Source organism: Manduca sexta, chromosome 20 (assembly GCF_014839805.1).
Source record: "Manduca sexta isolate Smith_Timp_Sample1 chromosome 20, JHU_Msex_v1.0, whole genome shotgun sequence".
In the NCBI taxonomy this organism is placed as follows: Eukaryota; Metazoa; Arthropoda; class Insecta; order Lepidoptera; family Sphingidae; genus Manduca; species Manduca sexta.
Window position 1 is genome coordinate 1,895,361 of NC_051134.1, and position 26,031 is coordinate 1,921,391.

The window sequence follows — 26,031 nt, forward strand, 5'->3', positions numbered from 1 at the left end:
TAGTCTAGTCTCTGAACAGTTCTGCCTTATTGATTCCGACAAATTCTCGTTTCTCATATTTTCAAACAAAAATATTTGCATGTTTCTTTGAAATCAAAAGGAATGACATCGTTAGGCTCTTATTCCAATTATACTGTTAGCTCCGAACAGTCGAGAACGAACCCAGAGGTACCCTTTTCATTTATTTATTAGCCGCTTTACTGATTGATGTACGATACACATAGGTACTCGCACAGTGATCAAATTCTGATAATTGCGAGCTACATATATGTGTTATTACGTGTACTGCTACCAACTTATCTATGTCATATACAAGGATAAAACTATTTGATTGTTTTTATCATATTTCTATAAACTAAAATATGAAGCCGAACTGTATCTGAGAAATGTGTATTTTATTGTTTAAAATTAAACACTAAAAAGTGACTACAACAAGTATAGTAATTAAGAATAGTGATTGCAACAGTTTGAAACAATAATTATTAAGACGGTAGGTAAGTATGACTGTAAGTATTAATTAATGATAAATTATTGTATTATTGATAAATAAATGGTATACAAGAAGTACCTACACAATTATAAATAATTTATACCCTAATAATTATTGTGATTCTATTCAACAAAAAAACCTTTACGGTAACATGATTCATATTAATTATTTATATACATATACTGAGTTACGTTAATGAAAAGGCGAGGCTGTCAGGAGGTCTTTATAACATTTTACAACGTTGTAAACCCACCGTAGAATTTTAGGATTAATTTGATTATGGTCAATTATTCACAAAGCGATCGGGCCTCGTTCCGTTTTTTATCCTGCGCTAATAAGCCGAAAAGTATCTAATTTGGCCGGCGGTGTCTTTGCTGCTAACAAATTAAACCACTTTAGCGTATCAGGCAATGAAATTAAATTAAATATTAACAATCGATAATTAAGTGACTTTAAAGTGATACCATCGTTTATAAAATGTTTATTTGATTTTCTACTTAGGTAGACCTACATACTCGTTTGTGTCATGATTTGAAGGTAGTTTGGATACCCTTTCGTCACCCAGGAAAGACGTTTTATTTACAATGTTTGTGCTTAAGCTAATGATAAAGCAACAACTAATCTCAGGATTACAATAATAGGACTTAAAAGGCTGATAACAAAAGTGAGCCCGTCGGTCGCGATTGCCACGCTATCTGCGCGCGCGCACCGCAGTAAAAGCTCATTGTAACCCGAGCCTCAAATACGAAATTGAATAATGCTGACCTATCCCGCGACCGCCTCGCCCATAAATCACCGAGATATTTATGTCCCTCAACCCCCGCATGTCCACCGCATCCCCTCTCGCTCTGCAGCCTTATTCGCGTCCGTGGATATAAAATATTAAATAAAAACCTACATAAACTCGTAAGTAATTTCAAATGGAATCAGTAAAGAGCTGCCAGTGCGGTCGCACACCTATTCTGCGGTTTGAACATCTAGCCTTAGACTCTATTGAAAAATTGTTTTGCCTTAAATAATGTGCAATATTTTCGCGTAGAAACGGTAACTGACTTTGAAATGTGTTTAGACATAGTATTGAAAGTGAATTAGCTTAGACAGCTGCTTTCCGATGACGATGACAGACAAGTGGCTACATTGTAGCAATGCGAACTGCATTTACAATTTCTCATTTCATATTTTACCCAACAAGTAATGTAAATGCAAGCAATTGTTTGTAAATAAAGATTACAAGCTAGTTGAGACTGAATAAATCTCGAGATGTCACTGCGCACGTTGCGCAACGCAACAGCCGACCGCGACGCGGTGCGTGCAAGCCGCGACCGAAAGAACATAGCAAGAATCTGTGACGTATCTGACGTTTAACATACGCGCTTCTCGTAACTTCGCTTATATTGCTTTTTATTTATGAGTAATAAATAATATTATTAGACGGAGATACCGATTCCTGATAAAAAGTGGGCCCGCGTTAAATGGGAGGCTCGTTGGAAGCAGAAAGAAAGTAATGGTGGCGCATCGAACCGGTTTGGAGATTTTTACGAATGCAAGCAAGGCTGCTCGGCTCGGCTCTGGCTATGTGCTGCCCGCGGCGAGCACATAACATCACCGACGGCGGATTCGCGCCGGCCGGGCCGAGCCTTTCTTCCACACGGACACGCGCACACACGCACCGTTTGTCCGTATAGTCTTCGGACCGATTATTATCTGCACATAACTGGATTCCACGCAAATGTACATACATACACTCATTAAAATATTTGCTGTACGCTCGACCACTTGAGTCATTATTTACGAATAACTTGCCAAACAATAGCATCCTTGAACATGCGACCACTATTTCAGGATTTAGGTTGACGCGATATGAAATGTGATCGCAATTCACAATAACGCGAAACAGTATTGTTTGAGTTTGGAGGTATAAACACCTTGTCTTGAGCATTAAATCAAGTTGACTCCGTACGTCCTGACAACAATCGATTGACATTGCCTCAACCTGATGAATCAGAAATAGCAGCTCCAATAAACATGTCACATTTGATTTCAGCAAGACGTTTACTATGCAAATGTGGTTCTTGTCTTACCGATGCCGATACTTATGTGTTAATAAACGTGATATCTATATTCATATCTAAACACGTGTTTAGTTACGATTAGTATCAAGCACAAATATATAATATCTATCAATATAGATATTTAATCATTATACACAGGAATTATAAACCTATAGCTAACAACACTGACCTATTTAGGGTGTCGGGAAGCACGATTGTCTTGACTTATGGGCAAAATATTGGCGCCCACTGACCTGAATAACCTTATAACTTTTATTGCATCTTCATTGAAAGAAGTTGTGTCGCTCTAGGCCATTAATTAATATTATACGAATGTTCGTTGAGGATGGACTTCCAATTACTACTATTGAAGTAGAAAAAATTACTTCAAATATTATGTCATGCAATAATTGGGATATCTAAAGGTATACCTTACATATTAGCACCATCGTAAATGAACACGCGGACTACGTGACGAATAATGCGTGAGGTGACGACCTTTAAGGAGGAAGGAACAGTCAAAGTAGGTATGGGTTTTCTGAGACTGTGATTATCTACAATTTCGTTCGTCATACTAATATTAGACAAATGGTGTATACCAGGAAAATTAAATCTACCTAAATTTACAAACAATATTTAGGCCGCTTACGCATATTAAATGCTGCCGATAAACATAAATGACCTCAATGAACATACATACTGTGTATTTTAATTCATTAAGAAAATGACCATCGTAATATCATCACACCCTGCAAACATCTCGGTAAATCAATAGGTGAGTGATTGACTTATTACAGAAGAGTATCGTGTTACAAACTGACCTACATCGTGGATTAGATTCCCAAGCTTTCGATATTAATGTCACTGACGGACAACGCCTATGTCTACCTTTAATACTGTTAGGAACGAAAGAAAAGGTGCCGCTATATTAATCTATATTAAAGCAAATGTCGAACGTTAGTGAATCGAGGCCCGGAAAATACGAACAGCCAACGACGCCTTGTTTGTTTGTCAACACTCGCTTGTGTTTGACGACCCATTAGAGCGAGGTCGACTACTGAAGGCTGAAACTTTTTGCCCATCATTGTACATTTTATGGCTATTGCAAACAAATATTTTGATATTACTTTTCACGATGACAAGTGAAAATGATTCATGAGTAGGACATAAATATGGAACGTAAATTACACGGAAGATGTAAGAGTAAACTGACTGACATAATATCATTAAATAACCTCCGACACAAAAATACTTCTAAAAAGGAAATAAATAAAATATGTTTCTTTATCCTTGTAACTTCACCAGTATTAATACCTAGTATTTTTTGATCCAATAGTCGTCGAGTTGGAGGACCCCTAAAGATATATTTTCATGTCCCCGGACCGTGATTCGCTACTCCGACGCGAAAACGCTTGGTTCTAAATATTACTAGGTACTTATATACAAATAAAGTTTAAGGATCATAAAACACCCTCTTTAAATTTGCTTCTTAGATGTTATTTTTCGTGTCGGGGGCATGTATAATTTTTTTATTTTACTCGTTTTAAATAAGGTCGGTTCTATTTTTTCTACTTTCAGCCCTCTATCAACATCCGTCTAACACTTACTCATAGAGACCATTCTTATGAGCCCAATACTCTATATCTGTTATAAGTTCCTGAGGGGTTGGGTATTCCGGAAACTACATCATGCTACAGTATAAGTTCGAGCTTGCCATGTTTTGGAAATGCCACTGAAGTAACAGTACACTAAATTTAAAATGATTCGGACCTGTGAAAGTAGGGAATGAGTTGATGATCTTCAAATGCTTGGACAGATCTTCATAAATTATAGCTGAAAACTATCTTGATCACTTCAGTCTCAAACAAAAGAAACCGCATCAAAATCGGTCCATTTTGAAGGCTACGAGCCCACAGATATACACAGATACACAAAAACACACATACACCTTACACATATAACACCCCTCTCCGTCGGGGGTTAAAAATGAAGCCTATCATGTACGAATAAAGTTAATTGCATGTCCCCTTTTATAGAAACTGATACATCTAATCAAATCGTGTAGATACATCCCTAAGTATATCGACATATTTTTATAAGAGATAAATACATGTCACAGCTGCATAAAAGCTCCAGTAACATCGGTCAGGAGACCCATATCTACATGTAAGTTAGAATTATTCTTAGCTATTTTGTAAATCATGCAATACAAATTTTTCCTTTAAAAAAGATACTCGTTCATTAAATTCCGATTGACAGTGATTTATGCTATAAGTCCTGGGGTCGAACGCTAGATAATAAATATTCTTTATAATTGTGAGTTTATGATTAGAACAGAAACAAGTAAGTTGCCACATAGGATTTATCCTTTAAATCGAGAGCCCCCTACACCATGCTAAGATGGAAACAAGGCCAGCGTAACGCAGATGAACTAGTTTCGCACTAGCGTAGGTGGATACTGTTTTTCATAATTTACTAAATGTAAGGTTATTTTAAAATCATAATTTTGTTCAGTTCATACCAATAAAGTCATAACATCTATAATACATTGAGAGGTTATATATACGTCAGTCTATATGCTGACAAGCTAATGAACAGAATTGAGTATTCGGTCAATATTTATTGCATTAACTATAATAATTTAAACATATAATGAATATTACGTACATAACCGCTAGGAATTTATTTCATCATTGTCTATTAACAGTGTCTCAGGGCTATGAACCTTGAGGATATGAATTGGATTCCCAAGTCGGATAACAAATTATGGACGTTTTTCGATTCAGAAAATTGCGTCTAATCTGCGTCGGTTCGAAATTTATATTGATATTCAATCGCTTACATATGCGAATAATTTACTCATGTCAGCGAATTCCAGTGCAGAAGTTACGCCCCTGCCTAACTTTTTGGGGTTTATATAAGCGAATAATTAATAATTTGATTATATCACTGCTATAAACAGCATGTATGTCGCCACAATGTTTTATTTTTCCTAGTTTTTGTCTGCCTGAAGTTGACGACGCGACTCATTCGGTTTTTATGGTACTCGCGGTCCATTATTTACATTTGTGCTGACCGCGAAATTTGATTACTTAACTAAACACGTCTCTTGTAGACAATATTTGTGTACCTACATACGCACAAGAACGATTATAATTTATATGCGTGGTTTAGCGTTCGTACTTATGTTTTAAGAGGTACGTATCAGTTTATTATGTATGTTTTCTTAAGGATCATTACAACATCGAAAGGGTTTGGTGGCACGAATATACTAACTTGTAAAATGTGCGGTTCTAGGTTCAAGCCTAAGATCGTTTTTCATTGCAAGTTTCGAAGGATTTCTTTCTCTGAAGTTGTAATAAGGAGTTATATCTATACTTAACGAAATGCCTAACCCCTAAGGCACTTGTGGTTTTTAATAAAATATTTTTCCCGACGGTAAAAGAACACTATCGTCCCTTAACATCCACAGTGCCGGAGGAAATGTAAGCGCATTCCCTACGTGAACCTGGGAACCCAAAGCATAATGTTGTCACTAGACCATTACGGCGATAACGGTATGCATATATTTTTTAAATATTCAATATATTTGAACCTATGTAAACATTATTGATACAAGAACTGATACAGTATGAATACTAACATACCTATATAACATTATAGTCGTAGATTAAATACAATAATATATTTTGTTGATGTATTTTATGGCGAATTTATAAAGGTAAATAAGTGCAATTATTATAATTTATGTAGTAATTTTCTTCAATACATGGCAGAAAAAAATATATAAAATACTTTAAACTTCCTACATACATTAATAAGTACAATAAATAAATAGATACTACTGGTTAAATAACTAAGCGATAGAAGAACAAGCTTTGCATTCTCAAAGGTATTTTTTTCGTATTGTATGCTTATTGTGACACAAAGCGTGGTGAATGATAACGCGTTGTGCTGAATATCCTGGACACCAACTTTTACGACGGCCATATATTTACCGGGAATGGCATCAATATTTAAAAGAATTCATCATTCATCCATTAGTCACAGAGCCAAAATATTTGTTGACAAAGCCTGCGTAATTGCAGAACTACAATCGGAATACTCGCTACGAAGCTACCGTAACGCCCGCAATTTGTTCCCATTGTTCCACTGGTGTAATGTTTACACCGGCGATTGTCATGTCCGCGCGCCGGGAGATGTTTTCAAAACAGCGGACGCTTCATGAAATCCATTGTTTAGCGAGAAACGTCCAGCGACTATAACGGGTCGCATCATAATATTATTGCACCACTCATTAAACATCGCAAACCCAAATACTCCATAACCCTAAGAACAGCTGCACTTCAACGTGAAAATTACTTTAGGGCGCGAAAGAAAAATTTACTGAAATTCAGCTGAAACTCACCTGAGTCATGAGCCGATCGGCGCCCGTGCCCTCATCGTCCCTAAAGTCGATGTCCGGGTTGTAATTGGGCACTAAGTCTTTGAATCTCTCGTCGTCTCTGGAGATGCGGCCCTCAGGAGGGCCACTGGCGGTCATTTTGTTCTCACTAGTGTTCGGATCGTGCTGACCGAAGACGAGGGGGGTGATGCGGCGCGGTCCGTGGCGGCGGTTGAACCCACGGCCCGGGCCGCACGCCGCCGCCGCGCCCAGCCACAGAAGCACCAGCGACAGCCTCATCTCGCAGACATCACTCCACACGCGCTCGACGCACGACCACCGCGCGTCGCGATCTGAGCGACACTGAGAGCCGGCTGCCGCAGCCCGATGCGATCGTCCGTCCACCACTGAACCCGAGATTGCATCCCTTGCTTACCGCCCGCCGGCCCGCCACGGACGTTACGTTGGGACCGCCACCACCTCGCATCTCGCACTCCGCGTGCTCACCAATACGCGTCATACATTCACTTCACTGGAAAAACCCACCAATTCCGTGCTTACTCCATTCCCTATAAGCACCTAAACTATATTGGAAATCTAACACCGTACGTCTTAAATATAAAAAATATTTTAGTCTACCCACAATACTTATTTTAAAAATATTTTAATTGTACTTCTATATAATATTAATAATCATAAAGACATAAATGCCTAAATTATTTGCCGTATTCATAAATACCTGATTATTTCTAAAACAGCAAAATGACCGCTAATTCTACAATATAAGCTTAATAAAAAAAAAAAATACGAATATTCATCCAAAACAGGCGAAAAGGAGACGAAGCTTGCCAATTAACCAGAACTTTGACACAGCGAGTTAACGAATGAACTTAAGGCGATACCTCAAGGTCCATTTTCATACATTTTGTTTCACCTTTAATCTGGGTAACTAAACAAGTATTGGCAAGTAAAGAATTTAAATTCACGTCTAGTTAGTGATTAGTTCTCGCAGTTGAAAGAAAAACGTAAAAATAATTAATAATCATGGATATTTCGGCCTTTAAAATTTCGTCATATTAAATTTATATAATACACTAACTAGACGTGAATTTAAATTCTTTACTTGCCAATACTTGTTTAGTTACCCCGATTAAAGGTAAAAGAAAATGTATGAAAATGGACCTTGAGGTATCGCCTTAAGTAATACATAAAAAATGTACTGTAATATTTTAGCGAGTATTAGGAACTACTGTTAGTATGTCGATCAAATAAATGCGTTCCTCAAATATATAAAATGTAAACTTGAACAAAATGTGTAAAGGTACACTTATACTTAATATAAATTTTTTATGCATTGTAAATGTCCGTTTTTAAGTTCCAACATGTTTTCGAAGACAATTACACCATTAATAAATAAGTATAGATACGTACACATATTTTCTCATGTTTTCCCAAAAACAAATAGACGCCGGAAAAAAAGTGCGGTTCATATTAATGGAATGGTATTACAATTTTATATTTTAAAAAAGTATGTAAGTTGGACATCAGCAATTTTAAAAACCCGTTAAATGTACAGAAAACCAGACGTAAAAACTTAACCCTCTCGGTGGCGACGGCAAAATATTTACAATAGCGCATATTTAATTTAACGCTAAATGAATTTAATTGTATTCAAATATTTATATTTCAAACGAGTACCTAACGGTACATTTTAGAAATCTCCCGCAGCAGAAGAATAGTCATTCATAACAGACTCATCAATGGAGAACATTACCTATATTCTTATATTATTATGACACGTGTTGCGCTAATAAATTTTATATCCTATAACGATTTTCTAACACTCCTTACAATATGGAGATTAAGTAAGTTAATCATAATATTATGCGCAAATAAATCTTGTTAAAACTGTGGACGTTTATGTTATTTATGAAATTGTAATGTGAAAAAACTACTGTTTTTTTATTACTTTTAAACGTAATGAAATTATTACATACATATATAAAAAAATATCTAACTATTTCCAATAAAACAAAGCTATTTAACTGGAAACTGGATACTCATTTCTCGACGATAATTTATAATCACCTATCAGCACACTTTTTATATTCACAAATAAACGAAGTTTTAAGTCATTTCGTAAACTTTACTGCTAAAAAGTCCGGATAAAGTCCCGCCATAAGATTAACTCTGCAAATCCCGTTTTAAAACTACATTCAATAGACCTTTTTAAACAATTCACTTTTTAACTCTTCAATTAAAATTTATACTAAGGAAGTTTTGTTGTACTGCCCACAACAGGGTTAAATGATTTATCTCGTCATCATGAAAAATACGTCGTACGTCCATGTACGTACGACAATTCCAATTTTTTAAGCAAACACTACGTCTAATGTTATTTTTCCTAATTGTCTATGTATTGCTACATCACGAGATCTAGGGCCATCGCGAACTTGGTTTTTCCGGATTTTGGCTATCTTTACTTTAAAACAGTACAAAAAGCGACAAAATTTAGGTACTTGAGAATAGAAAAAGTCAAGCTTACAAATCGATCGACTAATAAGTAGTAAACGTTCACTGACGTCCATGAACACCCTTATTATGTATATTTGAGGTGACGATGCCTAGGTTTGAGCAAAGCCTAAGTGCTTTCGAAAGCTTTTACGGAGGAAACTTTTGAAACTTTATGCAATGATATTGAATTCGAGGTCGTTTTTTTAATATTGTTGTAATCATATTCAAACTATGTTCACAGACTAGTTATCAATAAATTTTAATCAATATTGTAACTGACATTTCATATTTGAATTAAAACTCAAATTGGTGCATCCTAATTTACGCTATGGGGATCTATAGAGTTTATTATTGCTATTTGTATTTTTATATACGTTGATATTGTAACTTTCCTATTTTGGTTAAATAATATGAGCGATAATATAATGTGCTGATTTAATATAAAATTCTGATCAGTTAAAAATATCCCTTAAATAAATGCTAATTCATTCAATTTCCCCTACTTACAAAACTGAAACTCAACTTATAACTGACTTAATTTTATGATGTAAATTCAAGTTGAAATATGAATTCACCCTTGTATAATATTTAAAATCCTCTATGAGTTATTGCCACGAGAGAACAAACAATGATTTTAATAAACAAAGTTTCAAACTTCCCTGAACGCTTTGCTAAAATTGTTATTTGTACTATTCTTTAACCGACGGAAAAACCTTGTGAAAATACACAAGCAAATTTTACACCAGTGTTGCCAATAAACTGCGAATTTATAATGTGGTGAACCACAATGTTAATTAGAGCTGCACTTGGTAATTCGTGAGCAAAGGATGTTATTGCTATTGTCCACATAGTTGTTTCGTAAATGAACTATAGTTAGTACTCGATAATCAATAATATTTATGACCCTTTGTTTGAACCTGCATCATAAAGTTATTACTTAAAGACAAGAAATATTTTATATACTCACGTTGGATTGAAATAACGTCACAGTAATTATTTTTTAGTAAACAAAGTATAATTCAGCACCATAATCTTGACGAGACGCATTTAGAAGTTAAACACTTGTTTGGGAGGCCATTCCGACTTACATATCAGTATGAATAAACAAATTAAGAACATCGCAAAACCCTTTCCCTTCTCCTCCTTGTTACAACCTTGAACATGAATAACTACTTAAAACATAAAAAAGGACAATGTCGACTAAATTAAGGTCTCCAAACATAGATCAATATCAAATACACACAGTATATATTAAATTAATGTTGTAGTTTAACAATGTCATAAAACTTCTTGCTTATATTGTCGAAGTTAGATGTCACGACGGCACAGTTGGAAAGCAATTTCTCTAACTAAATCAGCACAATAACTTGGAGGAGTGCGTCGAGCACGAGTACTGACTATGTCATATGTTATACGACTCCTTTATATTTGTTTATGACACATTCGAGTAGGTAATGCTTGAAATATACACGTAGGTATCTATAAAAAATATGAGACTACCTATTTGATCGAAGGGATATACCACAGCTATCGGGTTGAATTAATAGGCATATCTAACATTGTTCGTGTATTAAATCATAATCAAAGCGTGTATAAAATAATAGAGACCTTAATAAATATGTAGTTTACTATAACTGAGCGGAAGTTACCACATAGATAGAAAATAAATCGAGGAACATTTAATGCCTTTTTTTATATTTTAATATAGGTAAAGAATATTTTAAGTGTGATTTTTTACACGTAGGTATTATTGTACATCGTGAACTAAATCACTTGCATAATAGAGAAAACAATTGATATGAAAAATACTACACAAACAACATTATAAAGAAAAACATCATTTTATAACTTCACTCAGATACCACACAAAAAGTAAAACCTTTAAAAAGGTCTTCTAAACACATACAATTATTCATAACAATAATAAATTATTTCATATTTGTAAGCTGAAATACTCAAGGTGACAATGTTATGTTTAATGTGAATATTTAGAAATGTGTTTAAAGCATGTTTTTTCTTTTCGTGGTATTTTTTCGCGGTATGGATGATGAAACAATCATAATATTACGTAACTTCGATATTATACTATTTATATTGAATGAAAACATAGGAATTAAAGTATGAAATATGAAGTTATCCTAAATATCTCACATTCACAGATTACACGACGATTAAGTGTTTCATTTAAATAAAATTTAATCACACCGGATATATACGCACCTATGAAAATGTAATATACTAAACACAACAAAATAACAAGTTGTTATTATAATTATATGCACATTGTATTATTCTCTTTGAAAAATATGTTCTATACGTACTTCATTTTCAATAGTGCTATAAAAATATTTTCAAAAGTTAATTTTACAATAATAATATGCAATAATGTAAAAAGAATAGGAGAACATAAAATGGGCTTACGTGTTCACACTTTCTTATCGTTATTAGTCAGAAGGGATTCATGTGAATTGGATAAAGTGAGGTGTATTTTAGAAAAGGGTGCGAACACGACGTGCTCGCACCAAACGCACAAAGCTTTGCGAACCGCTGACTGATAACACTTCGCGATAACTCATTTCCGTGTTTACTTTAAGACAGGTTAGGACGAACTCTGTGCATTATTTGTCTTTTTGAATGTATATAGATTTGCACAAATTCTTTAGGAATAACAAAAATATTTGACTTCGTCAGTGTGCAGGTAATTTTGTTGAATGGAAAAATAAGTTTAACCATATTTGGGAACGTAGCGTAAATGTCATTCAAAATTATACTCTTAGCTGTTTACTACGCAACAAATTATGATATATTATAAACAAAAGGAAGTCGCACGACGGAGCAATAAGAAAAGTTTATTGCGCGATTATCATTACCCACCTACCTACATCAGTACCGGCGCCATGGTCGATAGTAGAGTCTGACCAACACAAAGACTACGTTCACACACAATAAACTACCCCAATAAAACTTAACTATTGTTGCTTGTACAGTTTTAACCGCATTCATTGACAAAAGTTAAAGGACTGACTTATCAAAATATAGTAGATCCATAATTCAAAAACTATATCACATCTACGTCCATTCACAATAGATTATAATGCACAAATGCTTAATATCTATAGGTTGATGGCTTTTTGTTTGAACGGCATTTTTTTATTAGTACGCTAAAATGATTACAGGTACTTACAATATTATAATGTATTTACTACATAGGTGTCGATCATAGTGTAAAGAAACGTCCGATTTGGAGTTTGAGCTGTACTCGAATGTTAGATTATGCGAGCTGAATTCCACGAAGAAGTCAGATTAAAGCAGAAAAATACATACATAATATATTCTGAGCCGTATAAAATTATGCGCCTATATGTGCAAATAAACTAATAATATACCTAACTTCCTTGAATGAAATTTATCCGGTCACAATTTTCATACTAGCTAGTTTTTTTTATTTTAATATGATTGGTCTTTAGTGTACAATCAAAAGAGTTCGTGGCCGTACTTATACTCGAAAAACCAAGAAACGTATTTGTATTCATTCGCGAATTATGAAGATGACGCACGCGAAAGTGGAAAATCCAATAGCGCTAATTTAATACGCAAAACTTATGGCTAGATATTAGATATTAGAACCAACCATATGCTGTACCAGGAATCATTGTTTTGGAAGTTTATGTTATACTTTTGTTTGGTTTATTTTCATAATTATGGAATTCCACAGGGTAGCGCACTGGGCCCTACGCTTTTTCTTGTATACATTAACGAGCTCTGTGACGTAAAAATTAGAAATGCTGATATATCAATGTTTGCGGACGACACAGTTATCTTATTCAGCGAAAACTCCTGGAAGAAAATATCAACAGCCTGTGAAGAGGGACTGGCTAAAGTCACTGCTTGGCTAGAGGACAATCTACTGGCGTTGAACACTGCTAAGACCAAACTACTGTGCTTCAGTGCAAATAAAACAGCACATCCTAAAACTGGTTTCAAACTCACAATACACACGTTCCCATGCAATCGTAACCCCGTTTATCCAAAAATATGTAATTGCCCAACGATAGGAAAATCGTATTCCACGAAATATCTGGGAGTTACAATCGACGAAAATCTGCAGTGGGCTAGTCATATATCGATCATAGCCAACAAAATACGGAAGCTTATATACATTTTCAAAACTTTGAGATATGTTGCTAACCACGAGCTCTTAATACAAGTGTATAAAGCCTTATGTCAAAGCGTTTTAAGTTATGGCATATGTTCATGGGGTGGTGCTGGGAAAACATACATGTTAGAAATCGAACGTGCACAGCGAGCCGTTCTCAAAGTACTCCTATTTTTACCCTTTAGAACAAGGACGGATTTGGTATTCGAAAAATCCCAGGTTCTGAGTGTCAGAAAACTTTTCATTCTTGAATGCTTGCGACGGTATCACCAAATCATAGTTCCCAGTTTACCAATACCAGTAAACAAAAGAATACAAAGTTGGCCAATACCACGTGTGCGCCTTTCGTTAGCCAAAAAGCATTTTAATTACCTAGCTCCAAAACTATACAATATAATATTTAAGACCAAAAATATTACAAAACTGAGTAACTATGAAGCAAAAAAGATTTTTATTGACTGGCTAGGAAATTACGATTACGACCAGTTAGAAAATCTTATTATAACGCTCACACACAAATCGTGACACCCCACATACAAACACACACACACACCAACACAAGTACAGCCACACGTTCACACACATTAGCAATAAACTAGGTAATACATACATATATCTATTAGACAATGAACAGCCATGTTAAACATAACTCAATTATTATTTTATGCTATTATCATGTGTCTCTTTTTAATTTTAAGTGTATTTTGTATTCTTTTTATTTATTTTTGTTATTATTTTTTTTTTTTTCCAATTGTTTAATGGCTCAATATATTAGCTGTAATATGTAGCCCTTCATGAGTAGCACCTTATTCTATAAAATCTCGGCATCTGAGACACAGGATACCCTAGTTCAGATGCCAAGGTTCCAAGACTTTGTAAATTTCGGAAGTGTTACAATAAACATTTTTATTATTTTATTATATTATTATATAATCAGGTACGGTCTTAGAAAATGGAACATAAGCAGTCTTTCAGCTGGGCATAAAATATATTATTATTATTAACTGACCCACACCGCAATACTCATAAAACATAATTTTCATGCGTGTAGAAAATTACACCGTTAATGTTATGTTTGTTTTACACGTACTTAAATCAACTTATAAACAAAACACCGGCAAGCCGATTACTGGCCGCTTTAAGGCAGCCAAAGCAAACTATACCAAGTGGTATACGAGTGTCGCGTCCGCACCTTCGTCACTACTTCCCTTTGGTAGAAAGCAAACATTATTTTCGACAAAGGACCGACCAAGGTGTCGGCGAAGGCTAATGGAGGAGAGTGCTGGACCAATATGCCCGTGTGTAGTGTTTTAAATTGTTTACTCTTCCATAAAGCTCTCGAGACCTTGCTTACAGACACGGGTGCCTTGTCGTCCGACGCTGTGGTTGAAGTGAGATATCTGTCTACAGACGTAAATAAGGATTTACCTGAATGATATTAAAATATTCGATTACCTGCCTATAATTATTTTTAAGAAGAAATACAAATGTTATTATTATCTATGCCTGAGCGTCAACGACTGCATGTTGTTCTAGTGGATCGAATTCTAGTAGCATTTTGCAATTTGAAAAAAGGACGCTTGGTTCTTTATTCCATAGTTTATTCATAAAGTTGGTTTATATTACAAGAAAATACATTTCCTAGAGTCTCTACGTTAAACATGGCTGTATGGTGGGGTCCCGTGTTGAAATTAGCTTAATATGATAGTATTTCATACTATAATATAAAAAGAAACTTCGTATTAAGTACTTTTATTTCCGATTATTTCAAAGGCTTGAATAGGTTAACGAATTTACCTAAATATTATATTTTCAATCTATCTACGCGGATATCTTTCGACGACATGGAACGCGCTTAAATGCCAAAGTCCAAAAAAGAAAAAAGAAAGTTTAAAGGTTGCAGAAACGCAGAATCGAAACTTGCTCACCCAAAATGCTTTGCATATTTTCGTATCGTTGGCATGCGGGTAATTCAGGTTCAATGTATATCTAATTTTTAGAATGTACCAGTCCAATGACAATACTAGTCCATTTAGTAATTTTTTTTCCAGGCATTGTGTAACAAAAGTTAACGAGTTCTAAGAATTGCTGGCGGTGTTATTATTATAGATAGATACTAGGGTCGATACTTTTGTTTCACCAAAATGTATGTTATAGGTATATTCAACTAGTTTATCGGCTTTACGGTAAACTAGCATTTTTTTTTTTATTTTGCAAAACTATACGTAAGACGTTAATATGGTAGTAGAGCTAAGTAGAGAAATAGAATCTCGCTATAAATCCATACTTTTTTACTTTATAAACCAACTTTTTCAACAAGAGTAGTACCATTGCGTCAAAAAAAAAATAACGTAAAACTTTGCAATTTCGTTCCATATGGTAAGTTATATTTTTGGAAGCTGAAATACCTCTCGCCCTATATTTTTATCCTTTATCCGACAGCTTGTCCAAAAAGTCTTTACAATAGACTTAAGGTGGTAGCTCAAGGTCCATTTTCATACATTTTGTTTCGGCTTTAATCTGGGTAACTAAACAAGTATTGGCAAGTAAAGAATTTAAATTCACGTCTAGTTAGTGATTAGTTCTCGCAGTTGAAGAAAAATGTAAAAATAATTAATAATCATGGATATTTCTGCCTTTAAAATTTCGTCATATTAAATTTTAAAGGCCGAAATATCCATGATTATTAATTATTTTACGTTTCTTTCAACTGCGAGAACTAATCACTAAATTCTTTACTTGCCAATACTTGTTTAGTTACCCAGATTAAAGCCGAAACAAAATGTATGAAAATGGACCTTGAGCTACCACCTTAACGATAACCATTAATCACTTGGTTTACTATACTTAGATAAAAATAGAATGTATGTGTAAATCCATCCATGTACCATCAAGTCTATGCTCGATATGAAAATATATTTCTATTCCAATATGTAAAACATAAAATAAAGAGAGAAAGAAAAAAGAAAGAAGAAAGAAACTTTCTTTCTTTAACATAAAGTAGAAAGCGTAGTTCAATTACACTTTAAAAAGGAAAAACTTTAACCTAAATGTATTACTTGGATACTAAAAGGTTTCTCATTAAAATTCCAAGCTCTTAAATGGCACTAATTCAGCGTGTACACATATTGAAGACGAAAACTTTCCTACTAGAGTCTTAAGATGCAATGAGTCTTTTACTGTGTTTGCAAACAACCAATGGACTGTTTCCATTGCATAAATAATTTATTAATTCAAGTATCTAAGTATTTTTTGTTGCATCAATTACCTGCCAAGCGACAAACCGTCCATCACAAAATTAAATATTTAATATGATACTCAAAATAAAACAAAAACGAACGGTACTAAACATAGGGTTTCATGTGCACTTCAATATCGTATTCAAAAGCACTTTTTAAATGAAACTCATAAAGATACAAGGTGTAAAGGAGTCAAACCAGTTCGGTTCATGCGATGCCCTCTAATTGACAAATTGGAATCTTATTAAAATAAAGTTCAAGTTCCTAACTGAACGGGCGCAGCGCAAGCGCAGACAGACGCGCGTGATGTCAGAGAGCCTGACGACCGGGAGCCGACGAGCGCCGAGCGAACACGATCGAGCCTCGAGCGGCGAGAATAAAAAGTCACCAGCATTCGAAGCGCGTGCCTCCATGTGTGTGGTCTACTACGGAGGTCCTCCTCGCTTTTTGATTTATTGAAATCGGATTTTCACACCTTTTTCGGTATTAATACGGTTTCAATTTTGCAAATTAATATGAGAGATTGATAAATATTGTTTTGATTGATACAATTTATAAACTTTGTGTATTTACCTACTTAGGTATAATTTATATTTATATAAGTACATATAATATTTCAATGGAAATGAAACATAACATATAATAGAAAAAAAATATTAATAATTTTAACCTTATAAAACATTTAAGAAAGCCTGTAACAAATTTACATGGGCAAATTATTGCGGATTAATTTTTATACAGTCTTCACACCTCTTAATTTTCGTATCCAGATTTTTTAAAGAGTTAATTTCGATCCCCGAATTAACATTTATTTCAGGATATCTAGGAATAAGATCGAAACTATTGTAGTCTTGATTATTATCAATATTTGATTTCCATTTATTTGCAATAATTTTTAAGGGTTCCAAACACTGCAAGCTTTGCTTTACTCGCAATAATTCAACGTTACATTGATTCTCTATTTCTAAAAGCTTCAATCTGTAAGCTTTTGCTAACATTTGCTTCCGAATAGCGTTTTTCTTTTCAGTTTGAGCCAAATTAAGTGTGTTTTGATATTTTTGAAGCTGTTTTTCATATTCTATAAGATTTTCATCACAATTCAGTTTGCTCTCTATGCATGCACTATACATATTAGACGAAAACGAAGTATCTGCCTGCAACATATCTGCAGAATATACTTGAACTGGATAATTATATTTAGCTACGTTTTCAAGAGGATTTACAAATGTCTTGCTTTCTTTCTCTAATTTATTCTTTTCTTCATTGAGTTCAAGCTTCAGGGAATCTATTATATTCTTACACTGTGCAATCCTGTCTTTCAGTTTAGTTTCATTGTCTTCAATCATCTGAGGGGTGCATTTAATATTATCTACCATATCTTCTCTTTTAACTGAGTCGTTGTTAGTAAGCACAGGCGTTGATGCAGCATCAACGGCTGTAGGTCTTGGTGATATTACACGGTCGCTATTGTCGCCAGATGCCATTCCTGTGTGATCCATAACTAGATCTATTGTAGTATAGAATATTATGTACTATTAATATACACTTTATATACCTTTTATACGCCCAATATATATTTCCAAAAATCAAAATATGACAATGTTTGTGATAATTTTATCTTAAACAAATGAAGTTCTTGTGGATGTCAACAGAATAAACAACAAAAAACTAATATGTTTACTTATTAAATTAAACTCATTTTACACCATAAAAAAGGGTAGCAAAAAGCATAGGCAGCCAATGAACCACATTGAACGCCTTATATATTGTAATTTAAGAAAATTTACATGTTTAGTGCAATAATCAAATCTTTTTTTAGGCTATAACTTTTTTCGTAAAACCCATCACTATGGGCTTGAAAAAAGGTATTTTACTACGCAATAATATAATGTATTACCGTTTGCTCTTAGCGTAGCGCAGTTCGGGTGAAAGGCCTATAGTTACTTGAGAGCTAAAAAGTAAGTTGTAGGTGTAGGAGCGAAATTTAATTCAAATCCATTCAGTTTTTATATTAATTTTGACGTCCACACATCTTAGTTCCAAACTCATAATTATTATCTCCAATTCTCCACATACCACATACATATTATATTATTAGTAGGATAGTGTGACGGGGGTTCCACTTCATAAGGGAAAAAATTTCATAGTTGAATATAATGTCTGTAACATTAACGTGTGTACTTCTGACGGCACTCATTTCAAAATATACAGTTAGAAGTCATTTTATTTATTTACTTAAAGTATAAGTGTGGTACACAAAGATGATTCGTGAATTTATCGTTCGCTTTAACGGTGAAGGAAAACATCCTGAGGAAACCTGCACATCTGAGAAGTTCTCTATAGGAATTTCGAAGGTGTGTGAAGTCTATCAACCCGCACTAGGCCAGCGTGGTGGACTAAGGCCTAATCCCCCTCAGTAGTAGAGGAGGCCCGTGCTCAGCAGTGGGCAAGTATATAATACAGGGCTGATATTATTATATTATATTACACAAATATGTTTTACTGAATAAGTGATTGATTTGATTTAACTTTACATACAACATGTAAGTACATATGCGACAATGGCTTAGGCTTACCTATCTACTTGTACAACTTTAGGCGATGTAGAGATGAGATAAAGCACGACTATATGAAAATCGCATATCCTTCATAGGTACTATATTCTAGTAATGCAAAAAATAACTTAGAGCTATTGCAAGGTATAATCTGCACCGCCTCAATGTTATGCTATCATTCTATCACCAACAAAACTACGCGGCACTTGTATTTTTGAAACTATCTATCCGAAATTTATGATAATCATGGATATTTCGGCCTTTAAAATTTAATATGACGAAATTTTAAAGGCCGAAATATCCATGATTATTAATTATTTTTACGTTTTTCTTTCAACTGCGAGAACTAATCACTAACTAGACGTGAATTTAAATTCTTTACTTGCCAATACTTGTTTAGTTACCCAGATTAAAGGTGAAACAAAATGTATGAAAATGGACCTTGAGCTATCACCTTAAAGGTAATTTCAAAAAACCCTGAATTTGTGTCAGAACATACAACATCTGCAGACGAAATGCAACAGTCCAAAAAGCGCTGGATGGCATTTATGTTACAGACGAATTCGTGACAGCCAATGGCCGAAATTCCTTGGGAGATTGCTCAACTTGTCGAGCAATCTGAGAAACATCCTGGTCAAAACACGCAGGGTCCCCGTTCATCCTAAACTGCTGTATCTAAACTGGAAAGAATGGATATACTTACGAAGTAAATACCTACATGGTAAGTATTTCCATTCTTTTTAGGTAGGTAGGTACTTATTAAACTAGGATAATGCCATACTGTAACACCAATAGATGTGGCCTTAGGGGGAGGCGAACCGGCCAACCGCCAAGCGGAAGACCTTTTGTATTATTATCAAATATCGTCATGAAAATTTATTATAACTATATTACAGGGAGCATTCACGCTGCGACCGTACCTATGCATCTTACCAAACGTCTCCGAGATTGGGACCGGTACGAAAATTCGATCTTGGTGTCATGAAGCAAACTGTACGGCCAAGATCATGTAGGTACTAGGTAGTAGATACGTTCTAAAATCCAGATTTCGTGGTTTCACGATGACGCGATAGTTTACCAAACGGTTCATGCGATGGTCGGAATATGAGTACAACTTCTATAGTCTTTGAATCTGTTATCATGAATCGAAAGTACAGAAAATACGACGCGATCTAAACTGTCGAGATCTTTCAAATAATTTATATTATTTATTCACTTTTAATTTTATATTATTATTACTCGACACTAGTGAAATCAACGATAGATAATCGGTGGAAGCCATAATATAAATAAAAGAACTAAACTGTCAACTGTCTTACTTGTCAAGTAACAGTTCATCTGTCAAAAGTCAAAACGAAAACGTTCGGCGTTCTATATTTCCGCGGGTAACTTATGTTGAGGATTTCAGGACTACATTATTTGTAATTTTTCAGAACTATCATTATTTGTGTTAGTCATTATACTACACAATGGGCTTGTTAGATTTGTGCGAAAAATATTACAGCACTAGAAACCTATACGAGGTGTTAAAGATCTCAGAAAAAGCGACGGACAAAGAAGGTAAATAACACCTTTTGCACATTTGAATACGTTGCCGTTTCTATAAAATAATAAAATATTTGAATTTTGCAGTGAAAAAAGCGTATCACAAATTGTCGTTGAAAGTACATCCAGATCGAGTTGGTGATAATGATAAACTCGAAGCAACGGAAAAATTTAAAGTCTTAGGAAGCATTCATGAAATTCTCAGTGATAAAAACAAACGGGCATTATACGACGAAACTAAGTCTGTTGATGATGAAGACTACAATGTTATAATCGACAAGGATTGGGCTGTTTATTGGAGAGTTTTGTTCAAAAAGATAACTGAAGAAGATATCATAGCCTATGAAAAGGAATATATTGGTACATACTCCATTATAATAATTTCTATTATATTAGACTTAAGTATAATTTGATTACTTATGGCAAAATCCATCCACAAAGTTTATAATTATTATTGTCTTCAGGTTCTAGTGAGGAACGTGAAGATCTTAAAAATGCATATTTAGCTGGCAAAGGCAACATGGACTATATTGTAGACCAAGTACAATTCGCCAGAACAGAACATGAACCCAGACTGAGGGAAATAATAAATGTTTGTATACAATGAAATATTTATATATTGGTGGGGCAATTTCTTTAAAGGTCTTTAAAGTAAAAGAATAGAATGAAACTTTTGTATGACTAAGTGTGGATTAAGTTATGTAGTAGTTTATTGGAAATATATTTTTTAGGAAATGATAGAGAGTGGCGAGGTACCAGCTTACAAAGCATTCACACATGAACCAGAGAAAAAAAGACAGAAAAGGATTGCAAAAGAAAATCGGGAAGCTGAAGAGGCTGAGGAATTGAAAAAAGAAATGGGAATGAAATCAGGTAAGATGTTTTTATTATTGCATGCAAGATTTTAGATGTTCAATCAAATATAAGTTTACACATCTATGTTATACCAGACGGATGTATACTGGCTAGAAGGATTTTCTCTATAAGTTTGATAATGGCACATTCCAGACATTTAATTGACTTGAAATCTAAAAAGTATCAATTCCATTTCTTAACACATCGACTGCCACTCTCTCAACAGTTATGCTTCTTAGGTGCAGCGCATGTGTGCCTAGCAAAATAACTGGAGTGTTAAAAAACTCTTACACTTGCATCATGTAGTTAAATGTCAATGGAAAACAACACTCTCCTTGTGTGTTACATCACAATGGTAGATAGTTCATGCTTTTGCAGTGTTAATACATTTACAATGCAACATATATTGAAAATTATCTTTCAGGAGCAAACAGTTTGGAAATAATGATAAGACAAAAACAAGAAACTAGAGCTAAACAATTAGACTCTTTTATTGATGATCTAGCAGCAAAGTATGGAGGTAACAAGAGCAAAGCTACCAAGAGAAAAGCTCCTCAAAAGAAGGAAACAGCCACTAAAAATAAAAGGAAAAAGTAATAATGTAAAAAATTTATTATCATCAACAATGTAACATTTGGCCACAGTCTTGATTCATACAGTGTCTTCCGAGATGTTTAAACAAAATAAATGTGTATTGCCATTTGAGTGTAGACACCATTAATACATACTGGAATTAGTAGTTATGTTATTAAAAATAAAATGAAATACTGTCTGAATCTTAAAACTGTGAAACCAAAACTGAAAAATTATATCAGTCATAAAAAACATTGTGTATTTTATAATTATTTATTTTGCAAACAAAATTGGGCTTCTCAAATTATTTTGTATTATTTTTAACATAATAATTGCTTGTGAGTAGTAAATAAAAGTAAGAAATATATACATATATTTTTAGTTAGTCCCCATCTTCCATAGCAACTTCCAACTGGCTTTCTGAATAGAAAGGACCTTGTTCAACATATGTCTGTAATCTTGTAATCATATTAGGATCAAATGCAGCGGAATTTGATAGCCTTTTTATTATGTCATATTTTACCTCCTTGGATTCTTTAGTATAGTCCACAGATCTATCCAAGAGATATTCAATGAAACCTGAAATATTGTTTTAATGAACATTGAATTGAACTGCCTTCTATGCTTAGATGGTATATCAATTTAAAAAATGAAACAATTTCTAATTATTATTCTTATATTCATTACAGTGAACTGTACTTCAATCATACCGTGTTACAGTCAAACTGGGATAAAAATGTATGGTTAATTACCTGCAGTCCTGGCAACCAATTCTTCACCCCACTGATGTTGACACAAGGCATCAAGAAAAGTAAATGCAGCCAGTTTTATGTCTGGGAAGGGGTTCTTACATAATCCAAACACAATTTCCATAGAAGGTGGTCTTTCACTTAAACTCTTAAACCACTCTCTAGTCATTAGAGTGACTCTATGATCCACTGGGCCTGTTTTGGGAACACTAGGATCCTTATCAATGCTGATGATATTAGCAAAACAATACAAAGCGCGAACTTTGATCTCTGTGGGGCTATTTTTAATAATTTGCCCTAATTTTTCAATTGTTTGTGTGTACTTGCTTCCTGTAAATATTAAATTATTGAAGGCATTAGTTTTCTAGATGAAAACAAATATTTTTCATAGAATTGAACTATGCAGCTGTATGCTATGCCCATTTCTAAAAATACAATTGTAAAAAGAATAACTGAAAATTAAGTCCATATTACATCTGATGTACCCAATACAGAATTTGTTAGAGTAACCTACCTAATGCTACTAAGCATAATTTTCCTTCAACAGTTGTTCCAACGAAGCCAAGAGTATCCAGAGCAACAGGTAGTACATTATGATCACTGGTGTCAAATGCACTAAACAAAGCTTCTAACAAAACAGGATATTTGTCAAATATCTCTTTAGGATAATGATGGGCAACACAGCCAAAAAATTTCATGTAACCTGGAAATTGATTAGATAGAATTATTAGATATCATAAATAGATATAATTTTTTATCTCCCACTCTGTACAATTATATATGATATGAAAGTAAAAAAGAAATGTCTGCTTATTTGAGAAAAAAAATATATATTTCTACTTTAAAATGCCAGTATAAATTAATACTTATCATACAAAGTTACCTGATATTAAGAGCCCAGCAAGTGGGTTACTGTCAAAACCAGCAACAATATCTGCTATAGATTTCAAAGCACCTTCTTTAACCAGGTAATTAATACCATAAGATGTAACAGACAGTCGGGACAGTAACTCTAAAATATTTAGATGATAGAGAAAATCTTTTGATTGTAACTCGGATACCATAAAGGCAATATAGCCTAAATCTGCACTCAAGTTGAACAAGTCAAATGATTTTGATGAAATGTTTATTATGACCTGAAAAATCCCAAAACATTGTATATTACATTTTGCTAATAACACTTTTAAAAAAATACTTAACCCAGGTGTTTTTTTTCTTTGGTATAAGTTTAGTAACTACATGATGGATCACCAGATAAAAAAATTATCAATCCTTTTCTGTGAGAATTATATACAAACTTAATAATTCTGTCATAAGAATCAGGATATTATAGCAAGGGTTAGTAAAATAATAACTCACCTCCAAAGCATTACATTTACTGCTGCTATTGTATTCCAATGCTATTTTCATTTCTTCCAAAACCTTAGGGTAAGCCTCTATGGGTAAATTTGATGTGATCAATATGGCTTTATTGGCAACACCTACATCTGTATCGCTAACCAGTTGTGCTGTGGCAACATATACATCAATATATTGTGGCACAGGCAGTAAGTTGGGGTCCGTTGCAACTACCTTATACACCTGTAAGATAGGTTTGATGTATAAGTAAAACATATTATCCTTTTGAAGTAAATATAAAGCGATAATATTTCCATACCTCATCTATAGCAAGTTTACGGACACAATCCTTTTGATGGCGTAATAAATACATGATATGTCCAATATAAGTTTTTATAACATCACCCACTTGGAATTTTTCAAAGCATAACTTCAATACTTCACAGGTTAGATCAACATCGTTTCTGAAATGACAAAATATATCTCTACATAAATCAATTTCAACATAGAGCCGAAATTTAAAGCAATTCTAAATCATTTATGATTATATCAAAATATGTATTTTTGTTAATAAAAACTTTCGACACCATCTTATTAGCCAATTTAACAACAACCGGGGTACCTAGTCTTCCTTCTGCCGTTTGGACTCATTTTTCCTTCGTTATTCTAGAATCTACAATTTGAGACTTCATTCTTTGGTTACATTGCAACAGCAATACAACAAAAAATACATACTTGTCAGCCACATTGAGACACTGGACGATTTTGGAAATACCAACATCTCTAATAGTAGTAACAACCTCTGGAGAAGACTTAAAGGAAAGCAAATTTTTTATTTCATTCAATGCAATCGGCCGATGCTCATCTCTCTGCAGTTTATTTATAAACTCCCTATATTGTTCAGTATCTTCATTAGACATGTTGGAGTTTTACTTGATATCAGGAACTTTCTATTTTAAACTCGGAATAATACTTCCCAATAATTAAAATCTGCCGGCAAAATCGACTGTGAAAAACAAAACTTATTTATTTTGTTATTTGTCAAAATCGAAATGTCAACCAAGGATGACAATGTAGATTTTGTGGCTTGTTCAGGGTAACATATGTTTTTTACTTCTAGCATACATTTTTTTTATTGTAAAACAGAATTAGTTAGTTACTCAAGAATTTTCAATAGCTAATATTTTAGCTATAATTATGTATGTAATTAAATAGATATACCAAAGATAGGTAAGGGAGAGGAGGCACTATTTGTCATTTTTTTACAAAAAATATAGTTTTTTACATTATTTTTACTATATTACAAACTTGAAATTAGTTTGTCGAGAATCAGTAGCACAATCCACTGCACCACTTTTTTCACATATGTTATATTGTATCCCCAAAAAATATTAAAATTGTCATGCTGGTTACTTACTAGTACAGTCGACCGTTACAAGCACACCCTTCCCCACACAAGTCCCGCTCTTCCCATGCAGCGCCGCAAGCGGTGTGCTTGATCCATTAATTTCGTGTGTATTATCATTATTATTGTATTTTTATAAAATCTTTACATCAAAATCTAATTTGAGTTTTTCGGCTT

The 26,031-nt window shown here is 34.0% G+C and overlaps 4 protein-coding genes across 4 annotated transcripts in view; 1 reads left to right on the forward strand and 3 right to left on the reverse strand.

Moving 5' to 3' along the window:
• Nucleotides 1–7,818, reverse strand: part of LOC115445954 (desert hedgehog protein B) — a 44,833-nt gene extending 37,015 nt beyond the window's left edge. The window contains 2 exon segments of the mRNA XM_030172479.2: nt 6,950–7,297; nt 7,299–7,818. Of these exon segments, the coding sequence (XP_030028339.2) occupies nt 6,950–7,297; nt 7,299–7,445 (495 nt within the window). The 5' untranslated portion in view covers nt 7,446–7,818.
• A 9,654-nt stretch (nt 7,819–17,472) lies between these two features.
• On the reverse strand, nt 17,473–18,666 carry LOC115445945. Its single transcript, XM_030172467.2, has one exon. It carries the CDS (start codon nt 18,331–18,333, stop codon nt 17,551–17,553), a length of 783 nt encoding a protein of 260 aa, XP_030028327.2. The 5' UTR covers nt 18,334–18,666; the 3' UTR covers nt 17,473–17,550.
• A 2,047-nt stretch (nt 18,667–20,713) lies between these two features.
• On the forward strand, nt 20,714–22,731 carry LOC115445790 (dnaJ homolog subfamily C member 9). Its single transcript, XM_030172224.2, has 5 exons — nt 20,714–20,949; nt 21,022–21,294; nt 21,399–21,526; nt 21,666–21,807; nt 22,214–22,731. Exons 1-5 carry the CDS (start codon nt 20,859–20,861, stop codon nt 22,384–22,386), a joined length of 807 nt encoding a protein of 268 aa, XP_030028084.2. The 5' UTR covers nt 20,714–20,858; the 3' UTR covers nt 22,387–22,731.
• On the reverse strand, nt 22,622–25,496 carry LOC115445782 (26S proteasome non-ATPase regulatory subunit 5). Its single transcript, XM_030172212.2, has 7 exons — nt 25,185–25,496; nt 24,769–24,913; nt 24,471–24,692; nt 23,995–24,247; nt 23,626–23,814; nt 23,115–23,441; nt 22,622–22,941 (listed from the first exon to the last, which is right to left on the reverse strand). Exons 1-7 carry the CDS (start codon nt 25,367–25,369, stop codon nt 22,745–22,747), a joined length of 1,518 nt encoding a protein of 505 aa, XP_030028072.2. The 5' UTR covers nt 25,370–25,496; the 3' UTR covers nt 22,622–22,744.
• Between the last annotated feature and the right edge of the window lie 535 nt (nt 25,497–26,031).